General features: G+C 41.4%; 4 protein-coding genes across 6 annotated transcripts in view; 2 read left to right on the forward strand and 2 right to left on the reverse strand.

The window, feature by feature from the left end:
* Positions 1-19,339, reverse strand: part of LOC107157133 (multidrug and toxin extrusion protein 1) — a 612,661-nt gene that overhangs the window by 578,641 nt on the left and 14,681 nt on the right. The window lies entirely within an intron of this gene.
* The window catches only part of Prpsap2 (phosphoribosyl pyrophosphate synthetase associated protein 2), a 151,897-nt gene that overhangs the window by 126,448 nt on the left and 6,110 nt on the right, over positions 1-19,339 (reverse strand). For all 3 annotated transcript variants that reach the window (XM_048796274.1, XM_048796253.1, XM_048796264.1), the window contains one exon: positions 16,585-18,019. In XM_048796274.1, the coding sequence (XP_048652231.1) occupies positions 16,585-16,593 (9 nt within the window). In that variant the 5' untranslated portion in view covers positions 16,594-18,019. Of the gene's footprint in view, positions 1-16,584; positions 18,020-19,339 lie in introns of those variants that run through there.
* LOC107157145 overlaps positions 1-19,339 on the forward strand; it is a 193,880-nt gene that overhangs the window by 37,817 nt on the left and 136,724 nt on the right. The gene's annotated exons all lie outside the window — the stretch shown is intronic.
* On the forward strand, positions 9,742-10,023 carry LOC107157202 (anaphase-promoting complex subunit 13-like). Its single transcript, XM_048796406.1, has one exon. The coding sequence runs from the start codon at positions 9,799-9,801 to the stop codon at positions 10,021-10,023; it is 225 nt and encodes a 74-aa protein (XP_048652363.1). The 5' UTR covers positions 9,742-9,798.

Consider the following 19,339-nt stretch of genomic DNA (forward strand, 5'->3'; position numbering starts at 1 on the left):
CCGTTCTCTGTGAATGACCTCATGCAACTCGAGCAAAGGTGGGCTCATTCACCACAGATCCCACCACTTACATAAGAGAGTTTCAATGGGTCCTCCAGGCTTATAGCCTGATATATATGTTATTGGCTACTACTCTCCTTCCTGAGGAACATACCAGAGTTTGGGAACTTGCCAGAGCCCATGCGGATGAAATTCAGAGTTAATCCCAATCATCCTCCAGGGGCACTTGATGCCCCAGATCAAACTTCCAACTGGGATTATAATTTTACACAAGCTGGCATACAGAGAAGGGACCAATTCTCCACATGTATTATTGCTGGGCTCAAAAAAGCGGCAAGTAAGGCTGTCAATTTCTAAAAATTACAAAATATTATTCAAAAGTGAGAGGAGGCCCCATCAGAATTTCTGGATCGGCTTACAAAAGCCCTTCAGCAGTATACTAACCTAGATCCTGAAACCCCAGATGGCCGTCATGTCCTTATGACATATTTCCTCTCACAGAGCTACCCCGACATCCGGGCCAAACTAAAAAAGCTAGAACAAGGCCCTGCCACCCCCCAGACTGAGATCTTGAGATCTTGGTGGTAGCCTTTAAGGTTTTTCACAACCGGGATGAGGAAATTGAGCGCCGCAAGCACAAGGCCAAATACAATAAATTTCAGATGATCGCCCAGGCCCTGCAGGGTGCTTCCTTGGGTCGCCACCCATCACTGCAGGTCAAACCACCCCACCCCATCCCAGGCGCCTGCTTCAAGTGTGGCAAGGAGGGACATTGGGCCAGGGCATGCCCTGCCCCATGCACTCCATGTATCCCACGCCCTAAATGTCAACAACAAGGTCATTGGGGCTCTGTCTGTCCTAGATCCCATAGGGGGCCTATGGCCAGGACCTTCTGGGCATGGCAATCAAAGACTGATGGAGACTTGGGTCCTTGTCCCTGGCCGTAACAATCAATAGACAGGAACCCAGGGTGTGGATCAGGTGGATGGGCGCAAGGTTGACTTTCTCCTTGACACCGGGGTTACCTTCTCAGTTCTGACAGAATTCTGGGGGCAAACAGTGCCATCCACCTCTCCTATTGTAGGGGTAGGAGGAAAGACCATCTATCCAAGAAATACTCCCCTATTACTCAGTTCCATAAACAACTTCCCAATCTCTTAGACATTCCTAGTTATGCCCCAATGTCCAATTCCTTTGCTGGGCCGAGATATTCTCTCTAAATTCAATACAACAATCAACATCTGGGCTCCTGGCATCAGTCAGGCCCCAAAATCAGCCTGTTCATCTTTTCTGGCCCTTTTGGCAGAAGACTGGCCATTTTGCTCCACTTGTGAGGCTGACATGAAACACCATACTAAAAAGGACTCCTTACCTACGAACCTGGTCAACCCGATTGTATGGGATACCCACACCCCCTCCACCATTTCCTGCCCACCAGTTAACATTTATCTCAAAGATCCCAACACCTTCCCTGCCGCAGTCTGGCTGGGCACAAATGCCGCAGTCTGGCTGGGCACACAATCACGAGCCACCACACAGCTTGTAGATTCAAACAGCAACTCTTTATTCCCGAACTCACACCAGCCGTCTACAATCACGTCCTGGGGAAATCCACGTTCTCTGCCCAAATCCACCTCCACTGGGCATCTGTCTCCAAAATATACTGTCTGAATACTGTCTGAGAGCTCAAGGGGAACTCAGGCAGCAGGATACGCCCTATTCCCAGCAGGAATAATCTTAAACCTTAAACCTGGAACCTAAACCGGGAACGCCCCAATCCGCCTTGGTCCTTGAGCAAGGTCACCTACATTCAATGTCACTGGAACATGGGGTACGCTGGCAAGGAAATTGTCATACCTACTTGGCTAATGGCTCCCAGCATCTCCCCCAATCAGGCTCAATACCCCTTGTCCACAAAAGCTCTTCTGGGCCTACAACCTATTATTCAGGACCTTCTTAGCAAGGGATACCTCTGTCCTGCTCATTCCCCTTACAGTACTCCCATACTAGTGGTGAAAAAGCCCAATGGGTCCTATGCCTTAGTTTGGGACCTACGACTCATCAACACCTCTGTTAGGCCCATACATCCTTTGGTTCCCGACCCATACACCCTGCTGTCTCAGATCCCCCACACTGCCACCCACTTCTCAGTTATAGATTTTAAGTATGCTTTCTTCTCCATTCCCCTTGCCCCTGAATTACAAGATCTTTTTGCCTTTACCTGGACAGATCCCACCACCAGACATTCTCGACAACTAACCTGGATTGTCCTTCCTCAGGAATTTTGAGATAGTCCACACCTCTTTGGACAAACCTTGGCCTCCAACCTCCAATCTTTTCACCCCCAGTGCCTCGAATCCACCCTCTTGCAATATGTTGATGATTTTCTCCTCTGTAGCCCGTCCAAAGGGTGCTCAACAGATGACACTGTTCTCCTACTCAATTTCTTGGCCTTAAAGGGATATCGGGCCTCTCCACAAAAGGCCCACATAGCATGTAAAGAGGTCACATATCTAGGGTTCTCTATCTCTCAAGGGAAAAAGGCCATTACAGTAGACAGAAAACAGCTTATTGTGTCTATACCTACACCAAAGACCAAAGATGACATACTCTCCTTCTTGGGTTTGGCTGGGTATTTTAGGGCCTGGGTTCCTAATTTCTACCTCCTCTCCAGGCCACTATATAATCTGGCCAAGGGCCCCCAAGATGAACCCCTACCCTCAGTGGTAGGGAAGCCCTTTACAATCCTTAAAAAGACCCTCCTCCGGGCACCTGCCCTGCATCTCCCCGACCTCTCCTGACCCTTCACCCTCTATGTACATGAAAAACAGGGACAAAGTCTGGGCGTTCTGGGTCAGAAATATGGCCCCACATTTGCACCAGGGGCCTACCTATCCAAACAGTTCAACCCCACTGTCAGGGGCTGGCTCCCATGCCTCAGAGCCCTAGCAGCGGCCCACAACCTCCAGAAAGAAGCACACAAGCTTACCTTTGGACCCCTGCTAACCATCTCATCTCCTCACCATCTAAAGGATTTCCTTACTTACAAGGGGCTACAGTCACTTCCTCCTTTCAGAGTTCTATCCCTCCTTGTCTCATTCCTTGAAAATCCCTCCATCTCTTTTCAGCCCTGCTCTCCATTAAACCCTGCCTCCCTCCTCCCACCTTCTCCCTCATAAGATCCCATCCATAAATGCCTGGAGGTATTAGAGACAATTTTATCCTGCCCTACCACCATTTTTGAGGAACCCCTGCCCTCTTAGGACCTTGTCTGGTTCTCAGATGGTAGCTCCTTTATACAGGAAGGGGTTAAAGTGGTGGAGTATGCTGTCATTTCCCTCTCATCCATCATAGAGGCAAACTTCTCCCAACCAATACCATCAACCAACAAGCTGAACTCATAGCCACAAGGGCATGCGAGCTAGCAGAGGGAAAAACTCTCTCCCTATATACAGATTCCAAATACGTCTTCCATATCCTGATCTCCCATGCAGCCATTTGGAAAGAAAGGGGGCTATTGACCACCAGAGGGAAGGCAGTCATTAATTCCACACTTATTTCTGGCCTACTACGAGCCTCCAGGCTGCCTTCCCAACTGGGAATAATCCATTGCAAGGCCCACCAAACTGACTCCTCCCTTACTACTATGGGGAATTCCAAGGCCGATCAAATGGCTCAATCAGCCACCCTACAGAGCTTTACCTCCTCTCCGCTACTCTTCGTTACCACTGGGGATTGGCCCAAAGATCCCCAACAACTCTTTCAGTTTCTTCACTCTCTATTCCATTCTAGTCCACAGAGTCTCACTACTTTCCTTCACTCATTTTTCACCCTTTCCCCACACGATAAGACCCTCCTACAAGAGATCACTTCTACTTGTCAGATCTGCCAGAGAACCAATACCAATACTCCATTAAAACGTAAACCTTTCCCTTCTCATCAGGCCTGCAGTCATACCCTGGCTGCAGACTGGCAGATTGATTTCACCAACTGCCCAGAGTAAAAAACAAAAAATATCTTCTTGTATTGGTAGATACTTTTTCGGGATGGGTTGAAGCCTTTCCCACTTCTAACAAGCAGGCCTCTATGGTAGTTGATCTGTCGCTAACTCACATAATCCCGTTTTGGGATGCTCACTTCTATCCAATCAGACAATGGCCCAGAATTCGCCTCGCAGATAACTCAGGGTCTGGCTCACGTGCTATCACTCCCTTGGCATTTCCATTGCCCTTACCACCCCCAGGCTTCCAGAAAGGTTGAAAGGACCAATCGGTCCCTTAAAGAGACCCTCACCAAGCTTACCATGGAATTAAGCCTGGACTGGATAAAGGTGCTCCCCTTGGCTTTATTGCACATCAGGGCCTTGCCAAAGAAACCTTCTAATCTCTCACCTTTCAAAGTCATGTATGGCCATCCCTTCATTCCTCCCAGACTGCCTACAGAACCCCTAACCATCCCCGAAACCTATGCCCTGCCCCCTCCTCTTCCATCTACGCTCTGAACTTTGGCGCTATCAAGACTGGCTCCTTCCTGACCCCAGTCTCTCTCAAAACCCTACCTCCTTAACACCTGGTCAACTTTTTTACCATTGCCCACTGGGGGAAAAGCCCCCTCTAAAACCAAAATGGGAGGGTCCTGCTCAGGTGATTATGTGCACTCCCTCGGCAGCCAAACTCAAGCTGTCTAATAACCAACCTACCCCTTGGATTCACATTTTCAGGCTTAAACCCAGCGCTCCTGCACCTTCATCAGAAGAGCCAACGACCATATCGTCACCTGTCATTAAGTACTCTTGTCATTCCTCCCCACAAATCCCCTCAAGCTCTGCCTCTCCTGTGTCTCCGTTCTTAGCCCAATACCTGAGGATGTTCCATAAATGGGTTCTCCTACTGCTCCCCCTCATTTCTGGCCCCTCTTGGGTCCTCTCTTCTCCCTATATCTGGAGATTCAAGGCAGTGAAACTGATTCTCACAAAAACACCAGAATTACCCGCCTTGCGGCCACCACTGATTGCCCCCTCTTAAAGGTGCACTTACATCCACTGCTGAATCCCTGGCCTCCCTACAAAAGCAGGTCACCTCTCTGGCCCAGGTTACCCTCCAAAATCGTAGGGCCCTTGATCTACTCAGGCCAAAAAAGGGAGGAACCTGTATGTTTCTTAGGGAAGAATGCTGTTATTATGTTAATGAATCAGGCCTTGTGGAAGAAAACATTGTCAAACTCACTGACTTGGCGGCTACCCTAAGGGTCCCCTCCAGCCAGACTCCCTTCTCCTCCTTACTACAGACCCCCCTACTTATTTGTATCTGGCCAGTAGTGGGCCTATTGTGTGTTGTCCTCCTTATGTGCCTGTTCCTTCCCTTTATCATAAAGTTCATTCAGACTCAGGTGGGTAAAATTTCTAATCAAGCATTTAACCAGCTTCTCCTTAGGAATTACCAACTCCTGGCTACTGATGAACCACCCAGCTCTTCTAGAGAACACCTCACAACATGCTGATGGGCCCATTATAAGTCCCTGGAACACCTACTTACAAGCTCTGGCTAGTGACGCCTGGCTTATACCTCCAATTGAGACCTATACCGAATGGACTGACATCATCATGGAACTGTAGTGGCAAGGAACCTTCCTTGATCTGGTTCCTGAAGTTATACTGGTCTTCTCTGCCCTCCTATGGGGGCTCCTTACTTCTCTCCTCTCTGACTCTCCCACACCGCCCCATCTCAGCAGGAAGCAGCCAGAATGAGTTGATGCCCACTCTCATTTAATAACAAAGAGGGGGTAATGTTGGGAGTCGCCCCTGCTCCAAAGATGGCGCCGACCGTGCTTCTCTTCTGGTATTAACTTCCCCATGCCCCAAGACAGTGGCGGGAAGAGCCGCCCAATGGGTGAGCCCTGCTGACCCTCATGATCCTTATCCACTAATCAGAAAGCGCCCTGTGCCAATATCCTGCTCTGTTGAACCACCCCCGGCTCTATAAATGTGCAAAGCTGTTCCTCAATAAACAGGTATTTCTCTGATGACGAGCCTTGTCCAGTCGTTCTTTCACTTACTACATTCCTGAGTATCTAAGTTGTGAAAACTGGCCTCCAACTTCAAATCCTCCTTCCTTAGCCTCGTGAGTCATTTGGATAGAGTTATGTGCCACCAGCAAGTCTAAGTTTGTATGTAAAAAGTAGAGCTTGTTTTATAACATTGAAATTGAAAATATTTTCTTCTGACTTAAGGGTCAGAAGTCACAAAGGAAACGACTGACAACTGATGGAAAAACAAAAAGAACACAGATATTTAGACAAATCACAACTTGTAAAGTGTTCCTTAAAACCCTAGACTGATAAAAGGTTAATACCCCAGGGACACATAGAACCTCAGGAGTCAATCATTTTTCTAGGGAGACAAAGGACAAATCCCTGCAAATCAAAAGTGAATCACTGCACAGAGTAACTCTCAAAGATGTTCAACCTCTGAATGTCAACCTGTATATTACTGAGATGTCACTTGTCCCCATTGATGGAAAGGTTTTAAGGCTGGTGCTGGACAGCCCTGGTGAGAATATAGGAGATGGAGGCCTGAGGAGATCCCCTGGGAGATGTGGCCATGGATACTCCTCAGAATCATCTGGCAGCACCCTTCCAAGTCTATTAGCATGTGTCCCTTCCTTCATCCAGCATGTCGAAAGCTAGGTACTTTTTCTGCCAGCACTGGTTGAAATGGCCCAGACTGGAGTAGTGTAGAGGAGTGGATGGCAACATCTGCTCCACACCCACAAAGGAACACCGTGGCTGCTGAGAGAGGTCTATCTGTGCCCAAAAGGAGAGAAGCCAAGGAAGCTGTTACATGAAGAAACACATTGATGAGTTCAGGGTGTCTCTAGAGAAGACCTCATTTGATAAAGGACACATTAAAGATATAACTCTGCAATAAATGCAAGTAAAAAACTGCTTTGGCTTTTTGCTACAGGATTTGGTGCAGGACTAATGGTACCAGGTGACAGGCTGAGTGCTAAGGCCTGGCTTCCCACAGTGATTGGTCAATGTGTGGGGTTCACCCATGGAGCAGCAAGGAAGGGCAAGTTAAGGTTCACAGAAAGGAATTATGGTGGGACTTCTGCTCAGCTTTCTCTTTCCTGTCTGAGAAGCAGCATTCTAAACACAACTTGGATAAGCTTTAGATAGGCTAGACTGTGAATTTTCTGTAATATTACAAAAACCACAAGAAAAACTATAGGTACAGACCAATATATGTCATGTCTGTAGCCACAAAAATCCTTAACAAAATACTGGTAGAGCAAATTCATCAGAACATTCACTAAATCATACACTAGGAACAAGTGAGAGTCAGCCCAGAGTGCAAGAATGCCACAATTCAATACGATAAATCATATGAACAGAATGAAAGATAAAAATCATATTATCTCAATAGGAGTAGAAAAATGATTCTGAAAAAAACAACACTTTTTTTTTATGATGGACATCATCCAAAAATTAGGTAAAAAGGAATACACCACAAGACAATAAAGGTCACACAGGATCTGCTACATCAAACATTGTATGATCACGACCAAGGTGAGGCTGCCCACACTGCAGCAATGTCTGTTCCCTGTAGTGCTGAAGACCCCAGACAGAGGAATCTGTGAGGAAAAAGAAACCACAGGAATCCAAACCAGGAAGGAACAAGGAAGGACCACCTCTGTTGGCACAGGACAAGTCCTCTTTATAGAGAATGCTACACTCTTTTCCAATGAAAACTGTTAGAACTAATTAACAAGCTCAGTCAAGGTTCAAGAGACAAAACCCACCTGAGAAAATCAGATGCATTTCCTTGTCCTTAATAATCATCTACCAGAAAAAAATAATAATATTCCATTTACAAGGCTGGATCTAAGATGGCAGAGAGTAGAACCTGTTCCTTGCTGCTCTGTGCATGAATGGGAGGGAGTGGTCAGTTTCTCCACGGGGGCTCCCATTGACAAACTGAAGCTTCAATGGCAGCTCCAGGCCAGCAGCTCCTAGGGGCCCCTCTCCAGCATCACCCATGGAGCACTCCTTTACAACTGTTTGCACCCCAGAGCTGCTTTTACCCTCTATTGCCATTTCTTTTATTCTTCTTTTCATTTTAACTATTTATATTTTGTTAAAATGAGCTTCTTTTAAAATTGAAAATTTTGTTCAATTTTAAAAGATTTCATCTATAGGCATTAAGTGCACTCTCAAACTCTGCACTTATGTTTTATGTATAACTAAGGCATCTGGGAAGCAGCCGAAATGTAAATGTAAACTTTGTAAGAAAGTTTTCTGCCCTGCTCCCTGCTAACCCCCAATGTCTAGATCAAGGTATTGTACAGAGCAGGGGTTTAATATTAATTTAATAGGTATCTAAAATTACACTGAAGTGTAAACTGTGAAATCTTTCTTATTTACTAATATGCTTCAGTTTTCATCATATTAAAATAATTCTACAAACATACAGCATCTAACACAATCTCTGGCACTTATGAATGTGTGCTGGATGAATATGTAGGGAGGTGGGACAGTTTATCTAAAGGTTAGCCTTTAATTCATGTGAATGATACATAGATGAACTACAACTTAACTGTGTTCAAGTTTGACAATCACTGCATATATGATTGTCAAATTTACATCATATAATCCATCTAGAATTTAATGGTAAAATTACAACTCACTTGGCAATTTTCTTTGAAAGCTGCATACATGATGAATAAGAATTTACTGAAAACAGCAACAGACCTCCTTCAGTTATGTTCATCTTGGTTTCCAATTCAGGTGGCATCACACAAAACTTCAAAACCTTTTGGTTTTCCAATTCTCAGAGCCTAGAAGCACACAATATATGTTAAGAATTGCCATGATATAAATATACCTCTTTTGATTTTTTATAAATAGCAAATAACTTCAGCTGAATAAAAACAGTTTTCACCATAATGGTATCTTCTATGTTAGAGGGAGATACATATATATGTGGGTAAACAGAAAGTTTGTTGGATTTTAGGGTTCCAAATTGATGGAAGTAAAAAGAGTTAAACTAATTTTCACAACCATTGGGAATAAATGATGAACTAGGTTGAAGTCTTTACCTTCCAGAAAACAGGGAGAGAAACCTGGCATACAGCTCCCCCATCAGAATCGAAACTTCAGGCAGCAGTTTCTACTATTTTCTGCCTTTTACCCAGTGCCTAGAACAGCACCTAGCATTTGATAGAGGCTCATCAAAAGTGCATTGAAGGGGCTGGGGTAGTGGCTCAGCGGTAGAGCACTTGCTTAGCACGTGCGAAGACCTATTTTCGATACTCAGCACCACATTAAAATAAAGAAACTAAAAATAAATAAATTGATTATTTTTTTAAAAAAATGTGTTGAAGATCTGCAGCTGTGGCTCAGTGGTAGAGCGCTCACCTAGCAGACATGAGGTACTTGTTCGATACTCTGCACCACATAAAAAATAAAGGTATTGTATTCACCTAAACTAATATAAAGTACATTGAATAAACCCTCACCTCACTGAGTTGCAATGATTGACATAAGAAACTGAAGTAGTCTGTCAATAAAAAGGCATCAAAAAACAAAGGATTATTACTTTATTAGTGATAACAATCCTAAAACAAATAGTATACTTAATAAATATGTAATATGTGTCATTATTTTGACATGGAATTTAACCATGACCAATAACATGAAAAATCATCATTGTAATTTAAGTGTAAAATGAATATCTGGTCTGGAAGTAGCGGGTGCTGTGGCGGCCTGCCTATGATCTGACAAAATCAAAGCTATGGGAAAATGGACAGTGAGGTCCAGAGAGATAAAAGGATCTTGGATTTGATTGATGATGCTTGGCGAGAAGACAAGCTGCCTAATGAGGATGTTGCAATAGCACTGAATGAACTTCCTGAACCTGAACAAGACAACGGTGGCACCACAGAATCTGCAAAAGAACAAGAAATGAAGTGGACAGACTTGGCTTTGCAGTACTTCCATGAGAACGTGCCCCCTGTTGGAAACTGACTCTTGGCTCCTTTCTCATGGGTGGATTTTCAAAAATATAGAGATATAAAATGTTAAAAAAAAGAATATCCGCAAAACCCATCCCTTAATCAAAACTGTTAACCACTCATTCATCAATCTCCCAACACCATCCAACATCTCAGCATGATGAAATTTTGGCTCCCTTCAAGGCTCTTCCTTATTATTCAAATTCTCAGTGGACATTTTCTAGCCATACACTATTCATCTGACACAATAACAGCTTTCTCCTCTGCAACTCATACCTGGAGAGGCTAATTCAATACATACATGCAAATGGCACATTCTTCATTTGCTTATTCCTTCCTGCAGGCCAAGGCCTTTACTACGGATCATACGCTTACTTTGAAACATGGACTACTGGAGTCCCTCTCCTGTTTGCAGTCACAGCTGCAGTGTTCATTGCTACATTTTACACTATGGACAAACACCTTTCTGAGGTGCCACTGTCACTAAACCTCCCATCTGCTATCCCCTATATTGGAACCAGCTAAGTTGAGTGAATCTGAGGGGGATTCTCAGTTGACAAAGCCACTCTACATGATTCTTCACATTCCACTTTGTTCTACCATTTCTTATAGAAGTCCTAGCAACAATCCACTTACTCTTTCTCTTTGAAGCAGGATCCAGCAACCCATCTGGACTCATCTCTGACTCCAATAAACTCCCTTTCACCCATATCACACAATTACAGATGTCCCAGGCCTACTCACTCTAGGATTAGTCTTCACAGTCCTAGTCGTGTTCTCCCCAGACCTCCTAGGACACCCTGAGAATTATACCCCCACTAATCCCCTAAATGCTCCTCCCCACATTAAGCCTCAGTGATGTTTCCTATTTGCCGATGCTCTTCTCAGATCTATTCTAATAAACCAGGCAGAGTCCTCGCACTAGTATTCTCTGTCCTAATCCTTATATTATTTATCGTCCTCTGTGTATCTAAACAACAAAGCATAATATTCCGACCCTTAAGCCAATGTTTCTTCTGAGTCCTAGTTGCCGACCTCTTTTCTCTGACTTGAACTGGAGGCCAACCATAGAACATCCATTTATCATTATGAATCAACTAGCATCTGTCTTGTATTTCACTCTTATTCTACTTTTTTCACCAAACATCAGTTTAATCGAAAACAAACTCCTTAAATGAAAAGTCTAATAGTATAAATGTTACTTTGGTCTAGTTTATGAAGCCTTAAATCTTCTTAGAGCAATATTCAGGGAAGAAATTACAAATTCCACCTTCAACTCCCAAAGCTGGTATTACTAACTTAAACTACCCCTTACATTAATACTTGACCACTTACTCCAAATTTGATTCCTATGGGACTACTCTCCACTCAGCTATAAATCTAATAACTCCTATGTATACTGTGCATTAATGCTTGACCTCATTAATAATGTACAACCCATAAATAATCCTCAACAGTACACAGTACATTATGTGTTTAGTCAACATTATTACCTAATCCATACGTGTAAGCAAGTACAAACAATACTCATATACTATATCAAACATAACATTTAAGCTCCAAAATCACCAACCTTTCAAGAACATGAATATACCCACCCAACAGCAATTCTAATACTGCAAGACACATTAAATTCACTAGTGATATATGCCCCATTCTGTCATCAACCTTCCTCGTCCTAATGACTATCCCCCCCCCCTTCCAATGATGGTCTCTTAATCTACCATCCTCCATGAAATCATCAGCCTGCCCAATTCACATCCCTCTTCTGGCTCTGATCCCATAAAACTTGGGGACAGGTAACATGGAACTATATCTGGCATCTGGCTCTACCTCAGGGCCATAACTTGTAAACTCACCTGCTCATTCCCCTTAAATAAGACATCACAATGGATTAATGCCATTTGAGCCCATGACCCAATATAACTGCACTGTCATGACTTCAGTGGTTTTATTTTGGGGATATGCTTTCACTCCCCACTGGTGGTCAGAGGCCCCAATGCAGTCAATTGAATTGTAGCTGCACTTCTAAGTCAATATTTCCATCTAGCATATTAACTATAAGGTGTTAATATATTCATGCTTGATGGACAAAAAATCTTTCAATACACAAACTGACAAGAGTTCCCAGCATCAAGTCAACTCTTACATAAATTAAAATCCAACCCACCTTTACCTTTAACCCTAAATTACACAGTTCTTACATGGCCTAAACATTAACTTTTATCTCAGTATGTCCACATAATCACCTTTAAACCACTCCCATCCCAATACCAAATTAACATTAACAAACTACAAAAAACAATTTACCTAAAACCAAAACCCTACTACATCTATATTGGTTAATACTATGATACTTACATAACAATTTAACACACCCTATATAAGAAATGCCCGAACAAGCCCATGATCTGTTAATATAGCTTAAATAAAGCAAAGCGCTGAAAATGCTTAGATGAGTGTGTGTTTGTGTGTGTGTGTTTGTGTGTGTGTGTGTGTCTACGTGTATACACACATACTCCATAAACACAGAGGTTTGGTCCTAGCCTTTTTATTGGCTTATGGTAAACTTACACATGCAAGTGTCCTCACCCCAGTGAGAATGTCCTCTATATCAAAATACAATCAAAAGGTGCAGGTATCAGCTTCACTAAATAATATAGCTCATAAAGCCTTTCTCAACCACACCCCCACAGGACACAGCAGTAATTAAAATTAAGCATGTAAACGATTGTTTGACTCAGCTATACAATAAGAGGGTAGGAAATTTCATGACAGCCACAACAGTCATACAATTACCCTAGTAAATATAATATGGCATAAAGCATGATTAAGAAAACAACTAAAAAAGACTGACCCTTTACTAAGATGTAGAAAGCCCTAGTGATAATAAAAATAGTATATAAAAGTAGTCTTAAAACATATGAATTCACGATACCTAAGGCCCAAACTGGGATTAGGTATCCCACTATGCTTACCCTAAACATAAGTAATCAACAAATGAGATTATTCACCAGGGTACTACCAGCAACAGCTTAAAACTCAAAGGACTTGAGGTGCTTTATATCTTTCAAGAGGAGCCTGTCGTATGGTCAATAAACCCCGATATACCTTACCTCCTTTCGCAATATCACCCTATGTGCCACCTCCTCCAGCAAAACCTCACAAGGCCTCATAGTGAGCACAAGAATGTTACATAAAAATGTTAGGTCAAGGTGTAGCCTATATAGTGGAAATTAGGCGCTACATATTCCCAGTTAAGAGGTCATATCCACAGTTAAGGTTTACTACCTTGATATTGGATCGGGACGTCCAAATGGTATAACCAATACTAATGGTTCCTTTGTTCAACAATTAAAGTCCTATGTGATCTGAGCTCAGACCAGAGAAATCCAGGTTGGTTTCTATCTATTAAATACTTCTCCCTGGATGAGAGGACAAGAGAAATAAGGCCAATTCTACACGCACTCCTTAAGATAATAGAGGAAATAATCTAATTCTAGTAAATTATTACCCACCCTGCCCTAGAACAGAATTTGTCAAGATGGCAGAACGTGGCAATTGCAAAAGACATCAAACTTCATTACCCAGAGGTTCAACTCCTCTTCTTAACATGTATGTTTTTAGTAGACTTACTCCTCCTGATTGTCCCACTCTTATTAGCCATGGCTTTCTTAACTCTAACAGAACAAAAAATGCTGGGTTACACACAACTTCAAAAAGGCCCAAATGTTGTAGGACCCTATGGCTTACTTCAAATGTTTGCTGATACAGTAAAATTACTTAATAGAAAGCCACTCAAACCTCTAACATCTTCCATCATTTTATTTATTATTGCTCCCTCCCTAGCCCTTACTCTGGCATTTACAATATGAATTCCCTACCCATGCCACAACCCTCACGAATATAAACATAGGAATACTCTTTATCCTTGCAACATCAAGCTTAGCTGGATATGCGATCTTATAATCAGGATGACTCCAAATATGCCTTAATCGGAGCACTACGAGCTGTAGTCCAAACCATCTCCTATGAAGTACTCCAGCCATTATTCTACTATCTGTCCTGCTTATACATGGATCATCTACTCTATCAACCCTAATCACAACTCAACTATTTATATGAGTACTACTGCCAACGTGACCCTTAGCAATAATATGACTTATCTCAACACTAGCTACTTTTGACCTGATAGAAGGAAATCAGAACACGTATCAGGATTCAATGTAGAATATACTGTGGGCCCCTTTGCTCTATTTTTTTGTAGCCAAATACACCAATATTATTATAATAAAAGGTTTAACTACATCTCTTTTATAGAGGCACTCTTCAACCCACCAATCACTGAAATCTTCACTTTTAGTTTTGCCCTAAAGACCTTAATCTTCAATATTCTTATGAATTCGATCATCATACCCAAGATTCTGATACAACCAACTCATGCACTTATTATCAAAAAACTTCTCACCCCAACATTAGCTCACCCACCCATTATTGTAGCATATGTATCCCTCAAACCTAAAGAAATGTGACAACATGAGAGTTACTTTGATAGAGGAAATAACAGAGGTTTAAATTCTCTTATTTCTAGAACCACAGGATTTGCATGTAACCCTAAGAATCCAAAATTCTTCGTGCTACCTGATACACCATGTTCTACTAGTAAAGTCAGTTAAATAAGCTATCAGGCCCATACCCTATAATGTTAGTTTGTATCTTTCCCATACTAATAAACCCCTTAATTTCTGCTACCATTTATCTCACCATATTTTCAGGAACTTTTATTACACTATTTAGTTCCCTCTGACTACACATCTGAGTAGGATTAGAAATAAGCATACTAGACATTATTCTTATTTTAATTAACAAAGTAAACCCCTGGTCAACAGAAGCTGCATCCAAATATTTCTTAAGTCAGGCCACAGCATCAATAATTTTAATAATAGGTGCTATTACCAATGTTATAGACAAAGGACAATGAACTTTAATCAACTCCAATAACCAAATCTCTTCCCTAATTATTTGCTGTATCGCTATCAATAAAAATGAGTTTAGCCCTATTCCATCTATAAGTCCAAGATGTTACTTAAGGAGTCACACTTACATTCAGGATTAATTCCATTAACATGACAAAAAGTTGCACCAAATTAAATTCTCTCTCAAATTGTTCCCTAAATCAACTTTTCCTTAGTAATAACAATAGCTAAACTGTCCTTATATTAGGAGGATGAGGAGGACTTAACCAGACCCAACTACGAAAAATCCTAGCATACTCATCACTCGCTCATGTAGGCTGAACAATAGCAATCATCACATTCAATCCCACACTAACTATGTTTAATCTAATTACTTATTACTTATTAAACTATTTTTAATCTAATTACATAATATAATTATTTATATTATGCTTATAATCAACATATTCAAGTTATTCCATTAAAATAAAAAAAACCACCCTCTCACTCTCCAATATATGCAATAAATTTTCTCTACTAATTTCAATAATTCTTATTTTACTTATATCCCTAGGTGGACTTCCTCCATTAGCTGGGTTCACCCCAAAATGAGACAAATGCCTGCTTAGCCATTTTACTTATTAAGGAACTTGTATCAAATAATAACTTTATTATGCCCATAAACAGCAATAACAATCCTGCTAAACCTATATTTCTACAGATGACTTATCTACTTACCATCCCTAACAGTATTTCCATCCTAAATAATACTAAAATAAAATGACAATTTGAAAGTACAAAAACAACCCCCTTTATACCAACCCTTATAATTCTATCTACCCTCTCCCTCCCCCTTACACCCCTATTATCAATCTTAAGCTAGCAATTTAGGTTAAACTTAAAACAAGAGCATTCAGAGCAATATCCTGCAGTAAGGACTGCAAGACTTTATCTTACATCAACTGAATGCAAACCAATTACTTTTACTAAGCTAAGCCCTTAATTAACTCATTTCACATGACTGATAGGAATTTAATCTATAAAAACTTAGTTAACAGCTAAATGCCTAACTCAACTGGCTTCAGAAAAAAAGGCGGGAGAAGCCCCAACAGAGTTGAAGCTGCTCCTTTGAACTTGCAATTCAATATGATAATTCACCTCAGGACTTGGTAAAAGAGGGTTCAACCTCTGTCTTTAGATTTACAGTCTAATGCCTGCTCAGCCATTTTACCTCCTACCTATGTTCATAACCCCTTACATCGGAACACTTTACCTCCTATTTGACACCTAAACTGGTATAGGAAGAACAGCACTATACACAGTCTATACGAGGTGAACTAGGTCAACCCAAAGTCTTGTTTTACCTCCTATTTGACACCTAAGCTGGTATAGGAGGAACAGCACTTAGTCTAATTCGAGGTGAACTAGGTCAACCCAAAGTCTTGCTAGGGGATGATCAAATTTATAATGTAATTGTAACTGCACATGTGTTCGTAATAATTTCCTTTATGGTTATACCTGTTATGATTGGTAGGTTCAGAAACTGACTAGTTCCCCTTATGATTATAGCCGTGATATAGCATTTCCTCGAATAAATAACATAAGCCTCTGACTCCTACCTCCATCATTTCTTTTCCTTCTTGCCTCCTCTATAGTTGAAGCAGGTACAGGAACTGATTGAGGAGTATATCCCCCACTAGCTGGGAACCTTGCACACGCAGGATCCTCTGTAGATCTCACTATTTTCTCACTCCACTGGGCAGGTGTTTCATCCATCCTAGGGGCAATTAATTTTATTACTACCATTATGAACATAAAACCCCCTGCCGTATCACAATACCAGACTCCACTATTTGTATGAGCAGTAATAATTACAGTTGTGTTACTCCTCCCATCCCTCCCAGTTCCTGCAGCAGGAATGTCCATATTCCTCATAGATCCAAACCTAAATACAATGTTTTTCTAACTTGCTGGAGGGGGGGGAACCTATGCTTTATCAATACCTATTCTGTTTCTTGGACATCCAGAAGTATACATTCTAATTCTATTCTTTTGAATATATGGGAATAGTTTGAGCTATAATATCCATTCGCTTTTTAGGATTCATCATATGAGCACACTATGTATTTACCGTAGGAATGGCTATGGACACCAGAGCACACTTCACGTCAGCAACCATAATTACAGCTATTCCAACCACAGTTTTCATCTGACTGGCAACTTTACACAGTGGCAATATTAAAGGGCCCTAGGCTTTGTTTGCCTACTTACTGTAGGAGGTCACACAGGAATTGTTCTAGCTGACTCAGCACTAGACATTGCATTACATGCTACATATTATGTAGTAGCTCATTTTCACTAAGTCCTACCCATGGGGGCTGTGTTTGCAATAATGGGACGATATGTTCATTGATTCCCTCTGTTCTCTGGTTATACCCTAGATGCTACATGAGCTAAAATTCACTTCATCATTATATTGTAGGAGTGAATTTAACTTTCTTCCCAACACTTTTCCTAGGATTATCTGGCATACCACAACAATAATGTACAGACATGTATACAACATGAAATACTTCATAGGGTCACTTATCTCTCTTACAGCTGTAATAATTATAATTGTTATAATGTGAGAGGCATCACATCAAAACGAGAAGTCCTAACTGTAGAACTGACAACAACTAACCCGGAGTGACTACATGGATCCCTCCACCTTATCACACATTTGAAGAACCAACCTATGTGAAAGCATAATTCAAGAAAAGGAAGAATCAAAACTCCTATGACTAGTTTCAAGCCAGCCCCATAACATTTATAACTTTCCTTATAAGATGTAAGTAAATATTTACATAACTTTGTCAAAGTTAATTTATAGGTCAGAATCCTTTATATCCTCATGGCATGCTGATTTGAACTAGGATTTCAAGATGTACATCACCTATTATAGAAGAACTATTACACTTTCACAGCCACATAATTATAATCCTATTCTCCATCAGCTCCTTAGTTCTTGATATTATCTCACTTATACTTACCACATAACTCACTCACACAGGCCTCCCTGTATGATGCTGATTTTAATATTTTTTGGATATATACTGAGGAGTAGGGTAACTGAGTCATATGAGGGGTTCCATTTTCAATTTTTTCCCCTACTGCTTTTCAGAGAGATTGTGCTAATATGCAGTCCCCACCAAAAAATGTGTGAGTGTACCATTTTTCCCACATTCTTGCCAACATTTGTTGTTACTTAATTCTTGAGAATTGTCACTCTGACTGGAGTGAGATGGTATCTCAGTGTAGTTTTAACTTGCAATACTCTAATTGCTAGAAAAGTTGAATACTTTTTCATAAATTTGTTGACCTTTGCATTTCTTCTTTTGCCCATTTATTGATTAGGTTATTTGCCTCTTGCTTTTGTTGTTGTTTTAGTTGTTTTGGTGTTAACTTTTTTGAGTTCTTTGTATATCTTGGATATTAATGCTCCATCTGAGGAGTAGGTGGCAAAATTTTTCTCCCATCCAGTTGGCTCTATATTCACAAACTTGTTTCTTTTTCTGTAAAGAAGTTTTTTTTTTTAAGTGTGTGTGTGTGTGTGTGTGTGTGTGTTTAAGTTGTAGCTGGTCACAATACTTTGTGGTACTGAGGGTTGAACCCAGTGCCTCACATGTGCTAGGCAAGCACTCTACCACTGAGCTACACCCACAACTTCACGAAGAACCTTTCTTGGGCTGGGGATGTGGCTCAAGGGGTAGCGCGCTCGCCTGGCATACGTGCAGCCCGGGTTCGATCCTCAGCACCACATACAGAGAGGCTGTGTCCGCCGAAAACTAAAAAATAAATATTAAAAAAATTCTCTCTCTCTTAAAAAAAAAAAAAGAAGCTTGCTCATTTGTTGACACCCCATTTGTTTATTCTTTAAATTTTACTTTTCTCACTTTAGGAGTTAAGGAAGTCAGTTCCTGAACAAACATACATGTTGGAGTGTGGAACTACCTTAACAAGACTCCTAAAGTACAAGAAATAAATCAAGAATCAATAAATAAGATGGTTTCAAACCGAAAAGCTTCTTCTCAGCAAAAGAAATAATCACTAAGGTAAACAGAGCCTTAAGAATGGGAGCAAATTTTTACCACGTGCACATCAGATAGAGCACTAATCTTCAGGATATATAAAGAAATCAAAAACTTAACACTAAAAAAACAAATAACCCGGGTTGGGGATGTGGCTCGAGCGGTAGCGCGCTCGCCTGGCATGCGTGCGTCCGGGGTTCGATCCTCAGCACCACATACAAAGATGTTGTGTCCGCGGAAAACTAGAAAATAAATATTAAAATTCTCTCTCTCTCTCTCTCTCTCTCTCTTAAAAAAAAAAAAA

Source organism: Marmota marmota, unplaced genomic scaffold (genome assembly GCF_001458135.2).
Source record: "Marmota marmota marmota unplaced genomic scaffold, marMar, whole genome shotgun sequence".
Classification (NCBI taxonomy): Eukaryota; Metazoa; Chordata; class Mammalia; order Rodentia; family Sciuridae; genus Marmota; species Marmota marmota.